Source organism: Chiloscyllium plagiosum, chromosome 41, assembly GCF_004010195.1.
Source record: "Chiloscyllium plagiosum isolate BGI_BamShark_2017 chromosome 41, ASM401019v2, whole genome shotgun sequence".
In the NCBI taxonomy this organism is placed as follows: Eukaryota; Metazoa; Chordata; class Chondrichthyes; order Orectolobiformes; family Hemiscylliidae; genus Chiloscyllium; species Chiloscyllium plagiosum.
The window spans coordinates 17,868,339-17,892,144 of NC_057750.1; the positions used below are offsets into that span (position 1 = coordinate 17,868,339).

At 44.8% G+C, this 23,806-nt stretch overlaps 1 protein-coding gene across 5 annotated transcripts; it reads left to right on the forward strand.

Moving 5' to 3' along the window:
• The first annotated feature begins 1,195 nt into the window (after positions 1–1,195).
• Positions 1,196–22,942, forward strand: LOC122542902 (serrate RNA effector molecule homolog). Of its 5 annotated transcripts, XM_043681040.1 has the most exons (5): positions 1,196–1,385; positions 3,065–3,466; positions 15,936–16,207; positions 20,529–20,600; positions 22,199–22,942. In XM_043681040.1, the coding sequence occupies exons 3-5, from the start codon at positions 15,956–15,958 to the stop codon at positions 22,280–22,282; spliced, it is 408 nt and encodes a 135-aa protein (XP_043536975.1). In that variant the 5' UTR covers positions 1,196–1,385; positions 3,065–3,466; positions 15,936–15,955; the 3' UTR covers positions 22,283–22,942. The 5 variants fall into 5 exon arrangements, with proteins under 5 accessions (XP_043536975.1, XP_043536973.1, XP_043536972.1 ...); XM_043681038.1 differs by lacking the exons at positions 1,196–1,385; positions 3,065–3,466 and adding an exon at positions 4,580–4,834 and having other exon boundaries at positions 20,532–20,600; XM_043681037.1 differs by lacking the exons at positions 1,196–1,385; positions 3,065–3,466 and adding an exon at positions 4,584–4,834.
• The last annotated feature ends 864 nt before the right edge of the window (positions 22,943–23,806 follow it).

Consider the following 23,806-nt stretch of genomic DNA (forward strand, 5'->3'; position numbering starts at 1 on the left):
ACATCATAACCTGAGCCAAACCAAGCCCCCCCCCCCCCCCCCCCCCACACACATGCACACACCCTCCCAGGATCCCCTGTAGTAACAAGCTTGAGCTCCATCAACTGCACCAGTCTCATTGAACCCTCACATTCCCCCGTCTGCAGTTATCATCAGTATCACCCATCCCATGGCCTGAGCTGGCTGTTCAGCATCAAAGATGGGACGCCCTGTGCTATAGGTTTGTACTCATTGAGACCTTGATTGAGATTCAATAAGACTCTTAAAGTCACCTAATGTGAAACCTTCATCCCATTCTAGGATTTAGATGGATGAGAGGGGATCATATAGAAACGTATAAAATTATGAAAGGGATAGATAAGATATAGACAGATAAATTGTTTCTGCTGGTGAAACCAGAACTAGGGGACATGGCCTCCAGATTAGATTCCTTACAGTGTGGAAATAGGCCCTTCGGTCCAACAAGTCCACACCGACCCCTGGAGAGTAAGCCACGCAGACCCATTTCCCTCTGCCTAATGCACCTAACACTACAGGCAATTTAGCATAGCCAATTCACCTGACCCGCACACCTTTGGACTGTGGGAGAAAACCGGAGCACCCGGAGGAAACCCATGCAGAGACACGGGGAGAATGTGCAAACCTCACACAGACAGTTGCCCAAGGCTGGAATTGAACCTGGGCTAACCACTGTGCCACCCCTTAGGGGGAGTAGATTTAGGACAGAGATGAGGAGGAACCGTTTTCCCCAGCGAGTAGTAAATCTATGGAATTCTCTGCCCAGGGAAACAGTAGAGGCAGCCTCATTAAATATATTCAAGACACAGTTGGATGGGTTTTTGCATGGTAGGGAAATTAAAGGTTATGGGGATAATGCAGGTAGGAGGAGCTGAGATGATGGATAGATCAGCCATGATCTTAATGAATGACAGAGCAAGCTCGACGGGCCAAATGGCCTACTCCTGCTTCTATTGCGATGATAGTGTCTCAAACCAACTTTCTCACCATGAAGTGGATGTTTCATAAGGTGCTGGAGTTTGAGGATGAGGGTGTAATTGAGAGGTGGAGTTGAGGTTCAGTGATGATGTGGACGTTTGTGGAAGGCATGAATTTTTGGGGCAGGAGGGGGAGTTGATTCCAGGTAGCTGGGTCAGATGAGGTCAGTGCCATTGTTTCATTCTTACATGTGACTTGTCCTTTACCTAGATAACAGGATTGGTGATGCTTGTGAAAATGACTTTGATAATGATGCTGTCTTTGACCAGTTTGATGTCTGTCCTGAGAGTGCAGAGGTCACTCTTACTAATTTCCGAGCCTATCAGACTGTCATTCTGGATCCTGAGGGTGATTCACAGATTGACCCAAATTGGGTAGTCCTCAACCAGGTGAATTTATTTTTACCGCATCTCTTTATTTGTATTAATTCTCAGTCCCTCTTGAATGTTTCCTTCAAATCTCTTTCTCTAACCTGTTAAAGCCAAGTCAATAGAAAACCTTTATCAGATCTCAGTCAAGACACCGCACAATGTAGGGCCCTACAAACTATAGGAGGTGCATTAAAGCAGCAAAGAGAGTTCAGTACAGATGTACTGAGGCATGGGATGGCACGGTGGCTAGCACTGCTGCCTCACAGCACCAGGGAAATGGGTTTGATTCCAGCCTCGGGCGACTGTGGTGTTTGCACGTTCTCCCCATGTCTGCGTGGGTTTCCTCTGGGTGCTCCGGTTTCCTCCCACGGTCCAAAGATGCACAGGTCAAGTGAATTTGCCGTGCTAAATTGGCAATAGTGTAGGTTATTAGTCGGGGTAAACGTCTGGCTGGGTTACTGTTTGGAGGCTCAGTGTGGACTTGGGCTGAAGGACCTGTTTCCACACTGTCGGGATTCTAATCCTAATTAGTGTGGACTATATTGGAACCTAGGTCCTTGGTAAAAAGAGAATGGTTCACTAGTACTAGTTTCAAAGAAGAAGTGCACTCCATCATGTGCCTAGTTTCCTGCTGTTGCTTCCTTGTATTTTGCACCAATTGATGACCAAGAAGCTGGGTAGGTGTCTGCCCTTCTCTGGAGACTGCACTCCATCCTGCACTTGGGTTGGCTTGCTCACTGAGATCACTGAATACTCTTCTGTGTGAGACATGACAGCTCCATCCATTCACTGACTGCAGGAAGATCCATGATTTTGATCAGTTTGTGCAACTGCTTTCCCATTTACTGGAATCTTTTGAGTTCTAGAACTGATCTGTATGCCAAAGGTTGTGTTGCAGACAGATAGCTTTTACTGTGTTATCTCACAGGAGTAGATGTCAAAGACTGCAGTGCAGGCCGCACTATTGGCCTGCATTGCTGTTGAGTTCATAAGTGTAAATGCAGCTGACCAGCACTTGGATGGCCTGCTTGGTTAGTCTGGAGTCACTTCTGACACCCCCACCCCCAGTTCCCAAACCACAACCACCAAGTCGCTCCCAGTATGTGTAAGATGGGGTGTGAGGCTTGCATTATCCTGAGGATGTGGAGGAGTGTGTGACTGACAGGTCTGAATCCATTTGATAAGAGATTGATAGATGTCTGATGGGAGTGGAGTGAATAGAGCAACTTATGAGCCTGGTTAGTGTAGTTGTAGGCTATGATATTAAGCAATACATTCATGACCTTGACTAGTTGTGAAAGGCTGTTGACCTCCTTGCACCACTGCATTGAAGCTTGACCCCAGCTTTGACCTTCACAGCTATCTGTGACCCCTGCCTTTTGAGCGATAGTGTGGAGGGCCAGGTTACCTGCAGTTGTCCATCCTGCCAACTCTTTGGATGCAGCATCCAGAAACCCTGGATTCCACTGTTCAGTGCAGTGCCATTCTTTACTATGTCTGGTCACATTCACTTGCTGTATAACTGCAAGTACCTGCTCCCAGTGCACAATCCTCTTTAAGCTGCTCTGGATAGTTTAATTGGTTATGAGCACAGGCTTTGGCTTTGACTCTCATTCTCTATTACTATACTAGTTTCTGTGTTTCACGGTTATCATTGTTTCTGAAAAGGGCTTTTTTTTATCATTCTGGCAATCTAGTGACCTCCTGAGCGAAAATGCCTGAAGTGGATATTGAATATCCTGCCAATAATCACCCAAACTTGAGTGTGGCCACTTGGATGAGACACTTAAAGGATCCTACAGTGATGTGAGGAATGGTGGAAAAAGAGCTATTTATTTGGTTGGTGTCACTGGTTGGTAACATTTACAGTCAGAAGATTGAGGGCTCACATTCGATTTCAGAGAGACACAAAATGAGAACACCTCCACGAAGAATTGGTGCTACGCTGTAATGAGAGAAACATCATCCTTCAAATGAGATAATGACCTCAATTCCTGTCTGTTCGGGTGGATCTAAAGGTTTCCATTGGACTTAATCTGGTTGTTACAGAACCACCTCAGCTGCCATTTGCTATATCAGTGAATGCTCTGCTCTTTAAGGTATCTTGAGTTTGTACCTATTTTCTGATCAACTTGTTCAGCAAAGTAATGACACACCTCTGGAACCCATGGGACTTGAATCAGGGACACTACCACTGTGTCACATGATCCCAATCTTGAGGTTGGAAATTGAGTGAAATAATAGGTGGCTCAGTGGTTAGCACTGTTTCCTGCACTGATTCACAGCACCAAGGTCCCAGGTTCGATTCCAGCCTTGGGCGACTGTGGAGTTTGCACATTCTCCCCGTGTCTGCGTGGGTTTCCTCTGGGTGTTTCAGTTTCCTCCCACAGTCCAAAGATGTGCAGGTCAGGTAAATTGGCCGTGCAAAATTGCCCGTAGTGTTAGGTGCATTAGTCAGAGGGAGATGAGTCTGGGTGGGTTACTCTTTGGAGGGTCGGTGTGGACTTGTTGGGCTGAAGGGCCTGTTTCCACACTGCAGGTAATCTAACCTAAAATGCAAATCATTCTGTAACTCTGCTTAACATGTAGGCCCTCAGAAAGGGTATTTGTGGAGTGGATTTCTCTGACATCGGATTATTTTCTGACTGGTTTCTTCGAGTGATTAAAACTAGATTTTAGAAAGAAATACATGCAAATTCTTAGGGGGTGTGAGGAGTAGATAGAGAGAAATGTTTCCCCTTGAGAGATTACATAAGAACTGCGTCCCTGGTTACTAAAGAGCAGGAGATGATTTGAGGACATTTACTTTCACCCAGGATGGTGAGAATGTAGAACTCGCTGATTATAAGCATGCTGGACGTGGGAACCACCAGATATTTGAAAGCTGTTTAGATGAGAATTTGAAACTCTATAGCATGTAAGGCTACAGGCTCGAACATGGGATTAGAATAGATGAGCAGTGTTGACACCAATGAGCCAAAGCATCTCTTTCTGTGTTAGAAAATTTCTATGACTAAGATACGGGGGTAAGCCATCTTTCCCCAGTGGCCTGCCTGAAATGGGCATCTGCAGATTAAAGTGACCAGTTTGCAGCTCTGGGCAGCTCTGTCTGTCTCTCTCTGATGATGCTGGCAGTCCTGTTCTGTAAGAGGTTGATATTTTTAAAATTACCTTTGTTGATATAAATCACTTCAAACCTGCTAGAGAGAGACAGCAGCCCTGGGCCAGGAATCAAGTCCAAATAATAACAACCAAAAGTAGTAACTGAGTGAATGAAACATTTTACCAACTTCCTTACAGTAGTTAAATAGATATTGCATCCCCAGACAGCAGTGGAATGTTTTGTCTGGCCAGGAAAACCAGTTGGAAATGGCACATTTTGTGCAGCTATAAACAATTCCACCAGAGTCTCTATAAAAAAAACTCAGCATCCATAGCTCTGGCTTCATTACGCAGCATGGCTTTAGGTAAGGAGCAAGCAGTATAACAACAGAGGTGTGGATTTTTAATTTCAGCTTAAATTGCAATATTTGAATGTGGTGGGTAAAAAGTACAACTTATTGCATGGTTGGATGTATGTTACAATAGTGTAAGACATGGCTGGGTTTAAGTTGCATCAACTCAGAGGAAATGTGGGTGTAAATTGCAATAATTTAGTGCAAATTTGTGAGGTTGTGCTGTCAATTTTCATTGAATTGGAGTTGTGACTTTGCTCCGAAAGCTAAAACGGAACGTTTTCACCGAGGAGGTAACTCAGTATCTGCTGAATTATCCTCAGTGCTGGGAGCTCAAGTTTTACACTGGCCCCTATGGTGTTTCAACTCTGCAGAATGAGCAAATCCTGATACTTCGGCCAGTTAGCAATAATTACTGAGACAGCAAGGAGCTTTGCAGCTGTACTTTGGTGGAGGTGATGTGGGACTGGGTAATGAGGGTTAAAATTGAATGAGCAATCTGCTGGGAATATAATGTGATAACAATCTGCCAGACTGGGAGATGAATATTTCCAGGACAACCTGCCTTTATTATTCCTGATCTAATTCGAGTGGATGGAAACTGATTTTTCTCATTTATCAGGATCACAGTTACACCCTGGACTGGGATCAGCACAGTCACAGACAACAAAACCCATTGCTCCCTGTCTTCTCTGTGGAGATTTCAGAGGGAAATGATTAAAGCAAGGAAGTGGAGCAAAGAAACTTCAAATTCCTTTAACTTTAGAAAATTTAGTACAAACCCCTACCTAATGCTTTTGAAAAGTGTTATGATTTCAGTTGTGTTGACATCAGGAATCTTTGAGGTCAACTTGAGAGGACAGACAGCATCACCAACAGCACCCCATCAGCACTGACCCTCCGACAGAGCGGCACTCCCTCAGCAGTGATCCTCCGACAGAGCGGCACTCCCTCAGCACTGACCCTCCGACAGAGCGGCACTCCCTCAGCACTGACCCTCCAACAGAGCGGCACTCCCTCATCACTGACCCTCCGACAGAGCGGCACTCCCTCAGCACTGACCCTCCGACAGAGCGGCACTCACTCAGCACTGACCCTCCGACAGTGCGGCACTCCCTCAGCACTGACCCTCCGACAGCGCCACTCTCTCAGCACTGACCCTCCGACAGAGCGCCACTCTCTCAGCACTGACCCTCCGACAGAGCGGCACTCCCTCAGCACTGACCCTCCAATGGCGCAGCACTCCCTCAGTACTGGCCCTCTGACTGTGCCACACTCCCAAAATACTGAACCTCCGACAGAGCTGCACTCCCTCAGTACTGGCGTCTGATGGAGCCGCACACCCAAAATACTGACCTCCGATGGTGCAGCGCTCCCTCAGCACTGACCCTCCAACAGAGCCGCACTGCCTCAGCACTGACCCTCTGACAGTGCAGCACTCCCTCAGCACTGACCCTCTTAACAGAACTGCGCTCCTTCAGTGCTGACCCTCTGACAGAGATGTATTCCTTATTATTGCACTGAAACAACAGGTAGGATTATGTTGAAATGTGGAGACCAGGGAAACATTCCTGAAGTAGAGCTTATGCTCAAAACGTTGACTCTCCTGCTGCTCGGATGCTGCCTGGCCGGCTGTGCCTATCCAGCACCCCAGTTTTGACATATCTTGAAATGTGGAGACCGGGGTGAGTACAGAGCCTTTTGGTTCAGTGACGCTGATATGGGGAATGCATGATTTTTAACTCTAACCTTAGGCACAAGTACAACTAGCTGTTTGGACTGTCCTCCCTGCATCTTCCTACATCTATCATATTGTTCCTTTAAGATGCCCTGAAAAGCAACCAGCTTCTGCTTACTTAGTAAGTAACTGAGCTGTAAATGATAACAAGGCTGAACATCATCTTGGGAGTTGAGAAAATTGGAGCTGGGACTGTGTCTGGGTCCTGAGCCAATTCCTGGAGGCTAAATTAGAAATTTTGACCTTGGAGAGTCCACTGTCATCATCAGCGGGAGGTCAGAAGTCCGCCAGGTCAAGGAGCAGCGAGTTGCTGTGAAGGGTAAGTAACTGAGAGGGGCCATTGACAGGAAAGTGCCCCCTCAGCCACGTTCTTAACAAGGTAAATACTCCATGGATTCGGGGGTGAGAGTAAGACTCAGCCTCATGCCTAGGTGGGTCTGTCCGGAGTACTGGCCTGCTACTGGTGCGTGTGTCTCATGGCAGTCAGACCTTACATCTAAGCACTGGTATGACAGTAATGTTATCCAGAACCTTCTGGTTAATGTTCTGGGGAAATGGGTGGCACGGTAGCATAGTGGCAGGGAGCTAGGTGCAATTCTAGCCGTGTGTGTGTGTATGTGTGTGTGTGTATAGTTCACACGTTCTCTATGGGTTTCTGCTGGGTCCTCTCGTTTCTTCCCATATCTGAATACGTGCAGGTGAGGTGGCTTCATGGCCTCGTAGTATCCAGGGCTCTGCAGGCTGGGTGGGTTAGCACAGTAGAAACTCCGTGTAGCATTGCGGGGATGGACGTGATGCTGTTTGGAGGATCAGTGCAGATTCGATGGGCCGAATGGCCTCTTGCTGCACTGTGGGTATTGGTTAAAATAAAACATCTGGAATAAATGGTGACTGTGCAGCCACTGTCAATTGTCATTTAAAGAAAAACCATCAAGTTCACCGATGACCTTTTTTAGGGAAGGAAATCTGCCATCTTTATCTGGTCTGGCCTACATGTGACTTCAGACCCATGTGAATGCAGTTGCCTCTTAGCCGCCCTCTGGAGAAAGACAATAAGTGCTGGCCTGGTCAGTGTTCCCCAACCTAATGAATGAAATTAGAAAATCTGAAGGCTCTCTTCATAAACTTCATGGGCTGTGCAGCCCTCCCTATCGGGCCTATCCCGAAAGGAGCTGGAGAGGGAAATCAGAGACTCTCTGTGAAGTTGGGTCTACCTTGAGATCTTTAAAGATCTGTCATTGCCCTTTCTGAGGTACCTGCTCATTTGTTCTACATGGAGAAACGATGAAGAGAATATTCCAGAAATAGATTAAAGGTTCAGATTAGATTCCCTACAGTGTAGAAACAGGTCCTTCACCCCAACAAGTCCATACCGACCCTCTGAAGAGTAACCCACCCTGACTAATGCACCTAACAACTATGGACAATTTAGCATGGCCCATTCACTTTACCTGCACATCTTTGGAATGTGGGAGGAAACCGGAGCACCCGGAAGAAACCCACGCAGACACAGGGAGAATGTGCAAACTCCACACGGACAGTTGCCTGAGGGTGGAATCAAAGTGGGGACCCTGGTGCTATGTGGCAACAGTACTAACCACTGAGCCACCGTGCCGCCCCTTAATACTTTAATATCTCAGATGTGAAAGCAGAAGGAATCATTAGTAGGTTTGTGAAGGAGGTAAGGAAGGAGGAACAGCTCTCAGAGTCAGTGAGCCAAACGCTGTGATCTAATACAGAAACAAAACACCGCAGATGCTAGAAATCTGAATTAAGAACAGTAAGGGCTGGAAGTTTTCAGCTAGGTAGGCAGCCTCTGTGGAAAGAGAAACACGATAGTCCTAACCTGCTCTGCCTGCCAACCTGTCACGGATCTCGAGCATTTCCTGTTTCTATGACCAATCGGGTAATTGACAAATGAATAAGAAGTGAAGAAAATTATTTTCTATGCAGGTTTTTCTCTATTCTAATTAGAAAGAAACAAGTTTCTACACGCTAAAAGTTTCAAGGGGTCTGGACAGAGTATGGTGTTTGAGAGAGGGAATCAAGCCAGGATTTTCTTGAATGGCAGAGTAGACTTTATGGACCACTGCCTGCTTCTAGTTTCTATGTTACTGTAACTCCCAAAGTGGATAAGATTAGATTCCCTACAGTGTGGAAATAGGCCCTTTGGCCCAACAAGTCCACAATGACCCTCCGAAGAGCAACCCACCCAGACCCATTCCCCTTTGACTAATGGACCTAACACTATGGGCAATTTAGCATAGCCAATTCACCTAACCTGCACATCTTTGGACTGTGGGAGGAAACCGGGGCACCCGGAGGAAACCCACACAGACACAGGGAGAACGTGCAAACTCCAACCAAACAGTTGCCCAAGGCGGGAATTGAACCCGGGTCTCTGGCGCTGTGAGGCAGCAGTGCTAACTGCTGAGCCACCATGCCGCCCTTCACAGTTTCCCACGTTACATTCTGGCTGTTGTAATCTGGAACACTGTCCCTGAAAGAACAGTGGGAGCATCCTGTGGCCTTTCAAACGAAAATCCAATAAATACATGAAGCAGAAAGCAGTAGGGTCATGGGAAGAGAGCAGGGAAGCGGGATTGATCCTCCACCAAAGCTAACACAAGTGCAGAGGGCTGAATGGCCTATCATTCCACAATTTTACTCCATCAGTGTGGTGAAATTGGCTCCAGTCTGTCTGGATTGGGAGAATGAGATCCCCACTTTCCAAAGATAATGGGTAATATTGTATTGACCGTGGAATTCAGCAGCAGGCTCAGCTTCTGATGGCTGCTGCAATCATCTAGTCTGTCTTTATCCTGGCAACATGTTGGAGAATGGCTCTATTAAAGGGACTTGCTGCTTGTGAAGGAGGTGCTGTGTTTCAAGTGGCAGTGGAGCTTTGAACCAACACAGTGGGGGTTGTACTGATGTTTGAATACTATTGACCAGGGACCCAGTGCGTTTTGGTAGTTACAAGGATGTGTCTGCAGTAAATTCATTCCTGATTTGTATTGTAAAGCATTATTTTGCTTCCGGCCTTTTGTTAGAAAAGCCTTGGATTGTGGTCAGACCACTTTGGGCAGTAGGATATACAAATTCCCAGATTGTATCTATTGGAGTGTTTTGACAATGGCTGTTTGACAAATGCAGCTTTGTGTTTTGTAAAATCAAGGGCTACTTGTTTGGAGCATTTTGACAGCCCAGTTTGTATATTTATTTTAGGTTTTGATGACTTTTTGCTCTTCCTTTAGAACAAAGATAAACCCAGACATATCCAGAAGGTCTGAGGTTTAATTTCTGTTGTGTGTCAACACTGGCAAGATGCCCCACAGATTATAAGGGGAGGAATGTTGGTTAAAAGATAATATCAGATAAGCCTGACTAATAATCCGATACACCCTGGGCATCCATCTTGGCTGAAAAATGTTCCCTTACTGGTTTGAAATCTGATTCAATGTTTGCTCACGTATCTTGTCAACACCAGCTAACTGAATGAATTGATTCGTTTAAAATGTCCAAACTGGCTGAAAGAAAGCTGCAAGTTTGAGGAATGGAATGAGTAAAGAGTTTAGTGATTTAGACCATGAGCAGACGTAGGCAGTTCGGCCCCTCAACTCTGCTCTGCTGTTAAATGTGACCATCTGCTCATCCTCAATTCCTCTTTCCTGCTTTATTCCCTCTATCCCTTGATTCCCTTGCTGATTAAAAGAAAATCTGACTATCTCAGCCTTGAATATGTATAAAACTCAGCCTTGACAGCTCTCTGTCATTCCACAGATTCACTAACCTCAGAGAGAAAAGAATTACTCTTTGTCTTTCTCTTATTTTGTAGTTATACCCTCTGGTCCTAGACTTTTTCATAATGGGTAACAAGCTCTCCATATCTACTCTGTTAAGTGCCCTGAAGAATCTTACATGTTTCAATAAGGTCTCCTCTCATTCCCTTAAACTCCAATGAGCAGAGCTTGGGCTAATTTCCCAGGAGTGTCAGAGTTTGAGGGGTAACCTTCATAGAGGTTTATAAAACCATGAGGGACATGGATAGGATGAATAGCCAAAGCCTTTTTCCCAGGTTAGGGGAGTCCAGAGCTAGAGGGCGTAGATTTAAGGTGAGTGGGAAAGACATAAAAGGGACCTAAGGGGCAACTTTTTCACGTAGACCGTGTGTGTATGTGTGTGTGTATATGTGTGTGTGTGTGGAATGAGCTGGTTGGGGGGGAAACCTACTTCAGTATCAACCCACTCCAACCCCTTCAAACTGTGCATGCTTCAAGTGGAGTTTAAAAGTAGGGAGATTATGCTGCAGCTGTATAGGGTGTTGGTAAGATTAGATTAGATTCCCTACACTATGGAACAGGCTCTTCGGCCCACTGAAGAGTAACCCAACCAGACCCATTCCCCACATTTACCCCTGACTAATGCACCTAACACTACGGGCAATTTAGCATGGCCAATTCACCTAACCTGCACATCTTTGGATTGTGGGAGGAAACCGGAGCACCCGGAGGAAACCCATGTAGACCCGGGGAGAATGTGCAAACTCCACACAGACAGTCACTTGAGGCTGGAATCAAACCTGGGTTTCTGGCATTGTGAGGCAGCAGTGCTAACCACTGAGCCAGCATGCCACCCCAACTGGAGTAGTGTGAACAGTTTTGGTCTCCTTACCTGAGAAAGGATGTGGAAGGGGTGCAGAGGAGGTTCACCAGGTTGATTCCAGAGTTGAGAGGGTTGGCTTATGAGGAGAGATTGAGCAGACTGGGAATATGCTCATTGGAATTCAGAAGAAAGTGGTGGATCTTGTAGAAACATAAAATTATGAAAGGGAATAGATAACAGAAAAACAGGGAGGTTGTTTCCACTCATGGGTGAAATTCAGAGTAGGGGGCATGGCCTCAAAATAAGGGGAGCAGATTTGGGACTTCTTCCCCCGAAGGGTTATGAGTCTGTGGAATTCCCTGCCCAGTGAAACAGTCGCAGCTTCCTTGTTGAATGTTCTTAAGGCAAAGATAGATTTTTGAACAGTAAAGAAATTAAAAGTTATGGGGAGCAGGCGGGTAATTGGAGGTGAAGCCACAAAAAGATCAGTCATGAAGAGCAGGCTTGGTGGTGCCAGATGACCTACTCCTGCTCCTAATTCTTACATTCTTATGTAATAGAAACCCAAATTGTCTCAGCCTCTCATCCCAGAGGCCAATCAAGTGAACCTTCACTGTACTGCCATCCAAGCATATCCTTCACTGAGTATGGAGACCAGAGTGGACATAGTACTTTAAATTTGGTCTCACTGATGACCAGTGTAATTTCAGCAAGACCTCCTTATGTGCACACTCCAGTCCTCAAGATAAAGATGTCCATTTTTCTTCTAATGTCTTACTGACCCTGCAAGCTTACTCTGTTCCACCATCTGAACATCAATGTTTACAAGTATCATGTCTAAAGTATCATTCACAGCTCAGAGAGAGTGTCCTCACCTTGTGTACTACCCCAGAACAAGACAAACAACAGTATAGCACAGCACAGGAACAGGCCCTTCGGCCCACCAAGACTGGACTGACATATGCCTTTCATAATACAAAACCTTTTGCTTATACACGGTTCATCGTCCTCTATTCCTGTTTATTCATGTATCTTCAAAATACCTCTTCAGTGTTGCTATTGTCTCTGGAAGCGCATTCCAGGCACTTACCATTCTCTGTGTATAAAGACATGCCTTTCACATCTCCTTTCAACTTTCCCCTTTTTGTCTTAAGCCTATGTCCCCTAGTAATTTTCTTCTTTGGGAAAAAGACTTTGACTCTCCATTCTATCCATTCCTTGTGTAGTTTTGTAAACTTCTTTCAGGGGCCACCCCTCATTATTCAATGGTCAAGAGAAAGCAAACTAAGTTTGTCCAATCTCTCCTCCAAACCAGGCACCCTCTAAGCCGAGCACCCTCCAAACCAGGCACCCTCCAAACCGGGCACCCTCCAAGCTGGGCACCATCCTGGTAAACTGTTCATATTCCCTGTGTAAAGCTTCCACATCCTTCTAGGGGTGTGGTGACCAGAACTGTACACAATATTTCAAATATGGCCTAATTAAAATTTGCAACATAACCTGCCAATTTTTACACTCTGACCAATGAAGGCAAGCGTGCCATATGCCGCCTTGACTGCCTTACCTGCTTGCCACTTTCAGGGAACTGCAGACCTGCGTGCCTAGATCCCACTGTGTGTTGATGCTACTAACGGTTCTGCTATTTACTGTATATGCTCCTCCTGATCTTCAAAAATGTATCACCTCGCACTTGTCTGGATTAAATTTCATCTGCCATTTCTCTGTCCAAGTCTCCAACCTATATATATATTTCTTGATGAAGGGCCTTTGCCCAAAACGCCAATTTTCCTGCTCCTCGGATGCTGCCTGACCTGTTGTGCTTTTCCAGCACCACTCTAATCTTGACTCTAATCTCCAGCATCTGCAGTACCCACTTCTGCCTGCATATATCCTATCTATATTCTTCTCATTGTCTGCAATTCCCCTAATCTTTGCGTCATCTGCAAATTTACAGGCCACTTATACTCTCTTTCAAATCATTTATCTATGACAAAGGGGTCCCAGCACAGATCCCTGCAGAAAACCACTGGTCACAGAGCTCCAGTCAGTAAAACATCCTTCCACCCCTACTCTCTGTTTTCTGTGACAGAGCCAGTTGTGTCTCCACCTTACCAGCTCACTGTGGATCCCATAGCATTTGAGCACCAAGTCTAGGTTGCTTCTCCTGTATTGAGGACCCGTGATTCCACATCTGCCCAGTGAGGCATGAAACATTATTTAAAGAGCAGCTAAAGTTCTCCCTGGTAGCTTAACCTCTATTTATCCCTCAGACCATGACACTAAAATGTTATCTGATCATCACTGTATCTACTTTTTATGAAACTTGTACAAATTGGCAGCAGAATTTCCTTTATTGAAATAGTAACTACACTTCAAAAGTATTTTACTGGGCCCTAGATTTGTGAAAAGGAAGGCAAGGGCGAAATGATTGTATTGCCAGACCAGTAATCCAGAACGTAGACCAGTAATCCAGAATGTAGACCAGTAATCCAGAACATAGACCAGTAATCCAGAACGTAGTCCAGTAATCCAGAACGTAGACCAGTAATCCAGAACGTAGACCAGCAATCCAGAACGTAGTCCAGTAATCCAGAACGTAGTCCAGTAATCCAGAACGTAGACCAGTAATCCAGAACGTAGACCAGTAATCCAGAACGTAGTCTAGTAATCCAGAACGTAGACCAGTAATCCAGAACGTAGACCAATAATCCAGAACGTAGTCCAGTAATCCAGAATATAGACCAGTAATCCAGAATATAGACCAGTAATCCAGAACATAGACCAATAATCCAGAACGTAGTCCAGTAATCCAGAACGTAGTCCAGTAATCCAGAACGTAGACCAGTAATCCAGAACGTAGTCCAGTAATCCAGAACGTAGTCCAGTAATCCAGAATGTAGACCAGTAATCCAGAACGTAGTGTGGCAGTGATTTAAATCCAGATTTTGAGTTCAAATGCTAGTGCAGCTGGTGAAATTAACAGTAGTATTTTATTCCAAATTTAATCATCTGGTTTGCAAATATTCTTCAAGGGAATTAACCACCCTTACCTAGTCTGGCCCACGTGTGACTCCAGACCCACAGCCGTGGTTGACTTTTAAACTCTCACTGTGTGGAGTTTGCGTGTTCTCCCCGTGTCTGCGTGGGTTTCCCCCGGGTGCTCCGGTTCACATGTCTCATTTTACTTCTAGATACTCACATTTGTTGAGGCAGAATTTTTTAAAAATTCATTCACGGGATGAAGGCATCACTGGCCAGGCAGCATTTATTACCCAGAGGGCAGGTAAGAGTCAACAACATTGAAGTCAGATGTAGGCCAGACCAGGATGGTAGCCTCCTTCCCTAAAGGGCATTAATGAACCAGATGGGCTTTTCTGACAAGAAACAATGGATTCGTGGCCACCATTAGACTTGTAGTTCCAGACTTTTACTGAATTCAAATTTCATTATCTGCCATGGTGGGATTAGAACCCAGGTCACCAGAATATTACCTTGGTCTCTGGATTAACAGTTCAGCGATAATACCACTGGGACATCGTCTCACCTTAAAGGGTCAGACTGACATTAAAATGAGAGCAAAACTGTACATTACATTTTACTATATATGACTATAAAATGGTGAGAGGAGACAAACAGAGAAGGTTCAGGGAAAAGTTTTATTTGGATGTGAGGGCAGTATTTATTTTTCATCCATAATTACCCTCAAGAAGGTAGAAAGTGATAGTTCGCCATCACTTCTTGAACCACAATACTCCGTGTGACACAAATACACCAGTAGTAGCAGTTTGACAACTGATTAACTCCGCACACCTTTTCATAGAATCTCTACAGCATGGGAGCAGGTCATTTTGCCCATCAGGTCCACACCAACTGTCTGAAGAGCATCCCACCCCCACCCCCATCCTAACCTTGTACCCTGTCATTTCCCATAATGCACTTAGCCTGCACATCCCTGGACACTATGGGCAATGTGGCATGGCCAATCCACCCTGACCTGCGCATCTGTGGACTGTGGGAGGAATCCGGAGCACCCGGGAAAACCACGCAGACACGGGGAGAACACGCAAACTCCACACAATGAGAGTTTAAAAGTCAACCACGGCTGTGGGTCTGGAGTCACACGTGGGCCAGACTAGGTATGGGTGGTTAATTCCCTTGAAGAATATTAGCGAATCAGATGAGTAAATTTGGAATAAAATACTACTGTGAATTTCACCAGTTACAATGGGATTTGAACCAATGTCTGGAGTGAATTCACTGCCACACTATGTTCTGGATTACTGGTCTGGGGGTACGATCATTTCACCACTGTCTCGGACCCAGTTAAGTATTTTTGAAATGTCATTACTATTTCAATAAAGGAAATTCTTGCTGCCAATTTGTACAAGTTGCAACTACAATTCCTTTTTAAATAATCGAGCTGCAAGCCAGGTCTGTCTACAATCTCAAACATGCAAAGAAAACACAATGGCCTCACTCAGTGTTTACTTAACAGCACAACCATCTGACTGACTTAAAGGGAACCAGGCTAGGGAGTAGGCTAATATGGTCTGTACTGCCTAGCGCAGTGTCAGTGTGGTAAGCCTGGGGAGGGGCAAGATTGATAGTTTCATCTGTTTTATTGTGGGTAATGTTACTGGAGTCCCACATCTGGGTGCCATTATTGTCAAACTATTTCTTCACAAAGTATAGAGGCTCAACTGTACATCGCTGAGTCAAAGCCTGTGCAATTCAGTTCAATTCTAAAGTATTGTCCTTCATTGGAACCAGATTGTGCTAAAGGCTATGACATGATGGAGCACCCCACCGCCAAACACAAAAACATTGCCAGTGAAACCAAAGAGAATATTGGGGATGCCAAAGTAAACAATGATGCCAAAGAGAATGGAGAAGGAAATGCCAGTGAGGGCAAAGTGACCAGTGGCACCAAAGAAAATCCCAGTGATGCCAAGGAGAGTACCAATGGAACACCCAGTGATATCACTGAGAACGATCCTTCCCATTGTGATGCCAAAGAAAAGACCAGCAAAAGAGATAAGAAGGTAAAGAAAGCTCTGTTTTGATATAAGCTGCCTGTGCTCTCTCACCCCCCCACCCTCACAAACACAAAAGGCTACCTGAGCAAGGGAGCCACACACTTATCCTCTGCTCCAGTGCCCAGATTTCCCTGTGGCTTTACATGTGAATGACAACACATTATTCAGATCTGACCATCTGAGCCCAGACTGACCTTCACCCAGCGTCCACGTGTTCAGTGAGAGGCTAGGGAAACAGACTCATAGACATTTTTAGCACAGAAGGAGGCCATTCAAACCATCATTCCTGCACCATTCGCCAACGGTCTCATTATATTAATTCTATTTTCGAAGGCCTGTAGTTCTCAGGGCTATACTAAGCAAGTGAATAAATACTGCTGATGTGTGTACCTGAGTTTCTGACTGGACCACCCTTTCAGGCAGTGAGTCCCAGACTCCTATCATCCTCCAGGTGAAAAAAATGTCTCAACTCTTCCCTTAACCTTCTCCTTCTGACCTGAACCCCCTGGATATTGGCTTCTAGAGACAGCATGGAAACAGATCCTTCGGTCCAACCCATCCATGCCGACCAGTTATCTTAACGTATATTTAGTCCCATTTGCTAGCGCTTTGCCTGTCTTCCTCCAAGACTTTACACGGTGGCTCAGTGGTTAGCACTGCTGCCTCACATCACCAGGGATCTGGGTTCAATCCCAGCCTCAAGTGACTGTCTGTGTGGAGTTTGCACATTCTCCCCGTGTCTGCATGGGTTTACTCCGGTTTCCTCTCACAGTCCAAAGACGTGCAGGTTAAGTGAATTGGCCAAGCTGAATTGCCTAGTGTTGGGTGCATTAGTCAGGAGTAAATGTAGGGAGGGGTGGGTTATTCTTTAGAGGGTTGGTGTGGACTTGTTGGGCCGAATGGCCTGTCTCCACACTGTAGAGAATCTGATCTATTCATATATCCATTTAGATGCTGTAATTGTAGCAGCCTCCACCACTTCCTCTGGCAGCTCATTCCAAACACGCACCACCCTCTGCGTAAAAAAGTTGCCCCTTAGGTCCCTTTTATATCTTTCCCCTCTCACCTTAAACCTATGCCCTCTAGTTCTGGACTCCCCCACCCCAGGGAAGAGACTTTGTCTATTTACCCTGTCCATGTCCCTCATGATTTTATAAATCTCTATACACTCCAGGGAAAACAGTCCCAGCCTGTTCAGCCTCTCCCTATAGCTCAAATCCTCCAACCCTGGCAACATCCTTGTAAATCTTTTCTGAACCCTTTCAAGTTTCACAAGATCCTTCTGATAGGAAGGAGACCAGAATTGCACACAGTATTCCAAAAGCGGCCAACCAATGTCCTGTACAGCCGCAGCATGACCACTCAACTCCTATACTCAATGCTCTGACCAATAAAACTTATAGAAAAGGTGTCTTACTGTCCACCGTTATCTCTGCACCTCATAATCTTTTGCACCTCCATCAGATGTTCTCTCTATCTTTGCCACAGTCTATCTAATCTCCACTGAGACACTCCTGCCCAGGCAGCAATCCAGGTAAATCCCCTCTACACCCTGTCCGGTGACTCACATCCTTGACCTAACCACCATTTTATACAGTTCCAGCATAAACTCCCAGCTCTTGTATTCTGTCCTCGGCTAATAAAGGCAAGTACCCCACATCCTTTCAGAATTACCTTATTTACCTGCCCCGGTACCATAGGGATCTATAGATATGTACAGCAAGGTTACTCTGACCTTCAGCACTTCCCAGTATTCTCTCAGTCACTGTGTAATACCTGGCCTAGTTAGCCCTTCCAGGTGCACTACCTCACACTTTCTGGGTGGAATTCTGTTTGCCACTGCTCTGCCTACCTGACCAGTCCATCGATATTCCCCTGTAGTTTGAGGCTATTCTCATTATTTACAGGCCGAAGGGCCTGTTTCCATTCTGTAGGTAATCTAATCTAAATATCATCCTGCCCCTCATTATTATAATTGATTCCTGATCAATATTCTGAAAATATTCAGAATTTCCCCACTCTCATCTGAATGCCAGTAACCAGGAATGGTGTACAGCCGATCCTGCCATGTCCCAGTCATAGCTACGGTACCATACTCTTATGGGTCTATCTGTGCCTTTCATATCTGTTTCATTCCTTGGGTTATTTGCATTAAAATATTGCATTGCTAAACTCCTTCTCCCTTAGATTTCCTCTGCCTTTCAGACTCACTGACGTTTTAACTCCTAATCCCGTTTCAGCTGCTCTCCCTTCTGAACTCCTTGTCACAATTCCATCCCCTGTGAGTATAATTCACCTCCACCCCAACAGCACTAGTAGGCCTCACTGTGTGAATGTTGGCCAAATTAGGCTGTCCAAATTGTTCAGGTTCTGCCTCAGTCGGAAACGGCTCCAATACCTCAAGAATCTAAAGCCCTTCCTCCTGCACTATCTCTCCAGGCACACATTCATCAGCTCTGAACTTCTATTGTCAGCTTGTGTTTTTGAATTTGAGAATTGGCCCCCGTTTGTTGGTATTTGCTATTTTGTATTTTAAAGATCTTCCAGCCCAATCTTTGGATTGTTAAAGTGAAGGCATTATTTATCCTGGCTGTGGGGTCATGATCTGACTCCAGTATGTACACACACACAGACACGCGCACACACACACACACACAGATACACACACAGACAGACACAGACACAGACACACACACGCACACACAGATAGACACAGACACACACAGACACAGACATACACGAACACATACAGACACAGACACTGACACACACAGACACACACACATACAGACAGATATGCACAGACACAGACACACACACATGCACACACACACAGACACACACATGCACACACACACATGCACACACACACACATGCACAGACACACACACACACACACACATGCATGCACAGACACACACACACAAACTATTTCATTCTGATTGCACAGCTCCCTTAATGACAATGACGACAGTTCTCAAACTCTGACATTCTTCCCCTTAGTGGGGGACCCAATAAAGAGAAATTAACCAAAGGAAAAAGCAGATACTGAAGTCTGAAGGAGGTGACTCTGAAAGCTTCGAGCTGATATTATTCCCAAATGGTGTTCCTTTCTGCAGGGGAATGTGGTGTTACTTTTTGTGGTGGATGGGAAACTGTCTGAACCTCACACTCCGTGGTTTTCTGAAATAGTCTTTTATTACCTTCAGGTCCCCCATTCCACTTTGTAAAGATCATTCGTTTCTGGGACATAAGTTAAATAATCCACTTTTCTTGGGAAATGGCTGACATTCATATGGAGCTTGTCCCTTCTCCAAGAAGGCAATGTCAATCTGAATGACAGAGTAGAGATTCAGACAGACACAAGGATGCTCATACAAACGCAGATTCTGTTGTGATTTGCAAAGCACATTCTCACTCACTGACCTGTGGTCTTGCCTCATTCTGCATTTCTTAACAAAACTAATACCTTTGCTTTAAATAGGAGAGTGTGATTATTTTAATCAACTTGCTCGGTTATGTTATGACACACCTCTGGGGCAGGTGGGATTTGAACCTGAACTTTCTGGCTTGGAGGTAGTGACACTAACCAAATGAAGTGTGTTGAATTGTCTCTATTGTGCACAAGGAGAATATTCTGTATGGAATCTCTTGTTGCCTTGGGAAATGTTTGCTAATTCCTGTTCCATGTTCTCCCCTTCCTGAAAGTGCGGACACGGGTTTTGGTTTCTTGTGGTTCTAGTGAGTGTCCAGGTCTTGAATATTTGCTAACTCTTTGACTGTGGGAGGCAGCACTGCTGACCCCGAGATATCTCCACGCCCCTTAACCGAAATGGTTAGAAGCTGAAACTCTGGTTGAGCATCTCCCACTTCAGTTGTAATTGGAGGCCTTGAGATGACTAACATTCACACTATCTGTCTGGCTGAGCTAAGGTAAAGATCAAAAAGCCAGAAGTAAATGTAGGACCCTTTGACTGCATGTTCCAGACCAGTGTTAAGACAGTGGGGGCTGGATTGCCAACAGAATAAATCGCCCACTCCCACCCAACAATAGTCCAAAAGCTAGAAACATGAGCGATAGATGATTGATTATCCCCCAACAACCCCAACCTGCTGGGAAACAGGGAGCAGTCACTCAGCTCATGACTTCAAAGTCAGGAAGATTGAGCAGGGTGCTACTGTGAAGTGACAGTCAAGTTAGAGAGAGTAGCTCGTCAGTTACCTGCTACATGGAGGAACATTTTAATAAATCTAATAACTATTCGGGTCATTGGAAATGGCTGCAGTGGGTCCTCAGAGTAACTCTGTCCTGACTTTCTTTAACAACAGGGAGGAGATGGCCACTCACCCAGCTCCAGCTCCAGTAGCAGCTCTTCTGACAGTGAAGGTGAAGGAAAGGCAAGTGTCGAATAATCCTTGTCCTCTTTGTGACCAGTTTCTGCATGTTATACATCCAACAAATCTGAGGCTGACACTGCAGTGCAGGAACGAAGGAGTGCTGCATTGTTGGAGGTGCCTTCTTTCAGAAAGGGCATTGAACTGAAAGTGTGTGTGTGTATGTGAGTGAGAGAGAGAGAGAGCAGGCAGTCTCACATGGCCAGTAGCTATAGTTGCGCTGGCATAGCTCAAGGATCTTTACCTTTTACATTGTCCAATGTGAGACCTTGTGATGGTCAAATTAAAGGGATAGATTGAAGAAATTGGGACTGTTCCCTTTGGAGGCAAGAAGGCTGAGAGGAGATTTGATTGAAGCTTTCAAACCATGAGCAGGCTGGATAGAGTGAAGCTGTGTCCGTTTATAAAAGAAACGAGTGCAAGGGCATAGATTTGTAAAGTGATGTGCAAACAAAGCAGGGTTAATGTGAGAAAATACATTTTCACACAGAGAGTAGTTAGAGTATGGAAGACACTGTTTGGAAATGTGGTGGAGGCAGGTTCAATCGAGGCATTCAAGAGGGCCACTGGATGGTTTTCGGACAGTAATAGTGTGCAGGATGGGGGAAAAGGCAGGAGATTGACTCTAAATGATAGAGCTGATGCATGCATGATGGGCCAAATGGCCTCCATCTGCATCACAATAATACTGCGAATCTGTGAAATTTAGTTGCAATACCCTCAGTCCCTTCATTCACCTCATTAATATTCTGAACCATGAAATAGTTTACGTTTGAGTAGTACAGACATTGATATATTATCATTGTCATATCAATATTCACTTTAGTTTTATTTTGTCTGACCAAAACGTACAGTGCAAGTTGAACTGGTGGAGAGATGATCTGGTGGTGTTATCACTGGGACCTTAATCCAGGGACCCAGGTTCAAATCCCACTATGCTCGATGTGAAAAAAGCCTGGTGTTAAAACTCTAATGATGACCATGAATCAATTGTTGGAAAAACCCATGTGGTTTACTAATGCCTTTAGGGAAGGAAACTGCCATCTTTATGTGGTCTGGCCTCCATGTGACTCCAGACTGACAGCAATGTGGTTGACTCTTAACTGCCCTCTGGGCAATTAGGGACAGGGCAATAAATGCTGGGCTGGCCAGTGACACCCTCATCCCATGAATTAATTAAAAAAAACTAAAGTTCCAAGAAACAGGTAATCTGGAGTTAAAATCTGCAGAGATTTTCTGAAAAGAAACCAAATGTTGGAAAGTGATTGCCTGAGTCTTTCCACTGACTGTGAAATAAACTGTTTTATTAAACGATAAATTAGCTGTGCTCAGTTCAGCAGGGACCAGGGGCCAAATGATAGTTGTGTTTGTGATTTGTCTTGATGGAGTGGGCACCCTTCTGTTATAAAGCATAGAACATAGGACATTACAGTACAGGCTCTTCGGCCCTCGATGTTGCACCGACCTGCAAAATTAATCCGATGCCCATCTAATCTACACTGTTCCATTACTATCGATATGTAAGTCCAATGCCCGTTTACGTGCCCTTCTCTTCATTTAATTAATGACGGGTCCTCATTTTGGTTTCATTTCATTAACAGCTCAGATGTGGAGAGAGAAAGAAAAAAGTGAAGCAAGTTAAAGGGACCAAGGGAGAGAGCGACAAAGGGGAATGCAAGCACTAACAGCAGCGAAGAACCTGGAGGAAATGTTTAAAAATGATTTTGCTATTTTCTCTTGGCACCTTTATATTTTAGATTAATCTTTGCCCGCTTGGTTCGAGGTCCTCTACTTCTGTTCACTGTCCTTGACCAGCCTGAGGAGAACTGTTCAGAATGTACACAGAGTCATTCAGGAACTTGCACATCAGTTCATTCTAGAATTATGAGCAGATGAGTTAGGGGCTCAGAGTTGGCCATTCAGCCTCTTGTGCATGCTATGCTGTTTGATGAGATCAAGGCTGGTAGTGGCCTCGCATCCATTTTTCTGCCTGGCCCAGTACCAGTTCTCTCCTTCATTAGGGAGGATCTCTACCTCTGGGCTCGAAACGATAAATGGTACTGCCTCCATCACACTCTGGGCAAGAGAGTTCCACATCGTCTTCATCCACTGAGGGAAAATAATCTCTTCAATCCTCCTTTGAAAGGAAGACCTCTTATCGTTTAAGCAGTGTCTCCTGTTTATGGCCTTTCTGACCAGATCCTCTCACTCTATTCTGGAGCTTAATTCATTGACCTGCAGCTGCCTGGGCCCTAAACCCAGGAACTCTCTCCCCAAATCCCTCTAATTTTTTTCTTTAAAATGCTTCCATGACCAGGTTTCCCCAACGTCCTATTGCAGAATTTGTTTGTTTAAGAACACCCCTGTGAAGCGAAATGACTTTTTTCATTGTAAGCAGAGATACATTTATATTGTATGTTGCCATTGTAAGTCTTGAGACAGAATGCTGTTGTATTAAAGAGATGTCAGATCTGATTTAGCGTTGGTAAATTCTTCAGTCACACACTGGGTTTAACTAGTAAAATGTATGATCCAACTATGACTATCCCTATTGAAATGCCAATCTCTACCATCACCAACGGCACCAAAAGAAATTTCCTCTGATTTAAAATAACGAACATTTTCCTGATGGCACCTGTCTTTTAAATGGAAAATTCTTCTGACAAAATGGTTTATAATCCCAACTGATGTTACTATTGGACAAATCCAATCCCAGGTTGAAATCTGGCTTGATAGATCATTTTTTTCACTTGGTATGGTGGACTTTCACTGAAACATAAGAACAATGTATTTGATTTAAACAATAAATGAGGGGTTTATTCCACAAAAAAAAGATAATAAAGCAAGAATCAAGCTGTTTACATATAACACATTGGAAAAATTTCAAAACATACGGCACAACACATTCCCATCAATTCCAATGCTGTCACTTTGTAGATCAAATTCCAGAAAGAGTTTCCTTTTCTATCTATGGTTTTGATTTAGTTGTTTCTTTCAATTCCTGATTTAGACAGCTTGATAGCCTTTTCCTTGATTATTTTCACAATTGAGTTTAAACCTTTTCGGATTCAAATACCCACTTAAGGATTCTAACCAAACACTCCAGTCTGGAATTTTCAAACTGAAGGCCTTACATCAGAAATCTTATTTCTTAACCCTTACCTCCTTTCACCAGGAGAAACTGCTTTTGCATCTCACCCCAGCCTGGT

What these genes read in the sequence shown, in the direction of transcription:
- LOC122542902 (XM_043681037.1), top strand. Translation starts at nt 4,705, where the DNA reads ATGTTTTGTCTGGCCAGGAAAACCAGTTGGAAATGGCACATTTTGTGC. An exon ending in CCAGCAAAAGAGATAAGAAG is followed by an intron (nt 16,208 to 20,528) that starts GTAAAGAAAGCT and finishes TTTCTTTAACAA; the next exon opens with CAGGGAGGAGATGGCCACTC. An exon ending in ACAGTGAAGGTGAAGGAAAG is followed by an intron (nt 20,601 to 22,198) that starts GCAAGTGTCGAA and finishes TTTCATTAACAG; the next exon opens with CTCAGATGTGGAGAGAGAAA.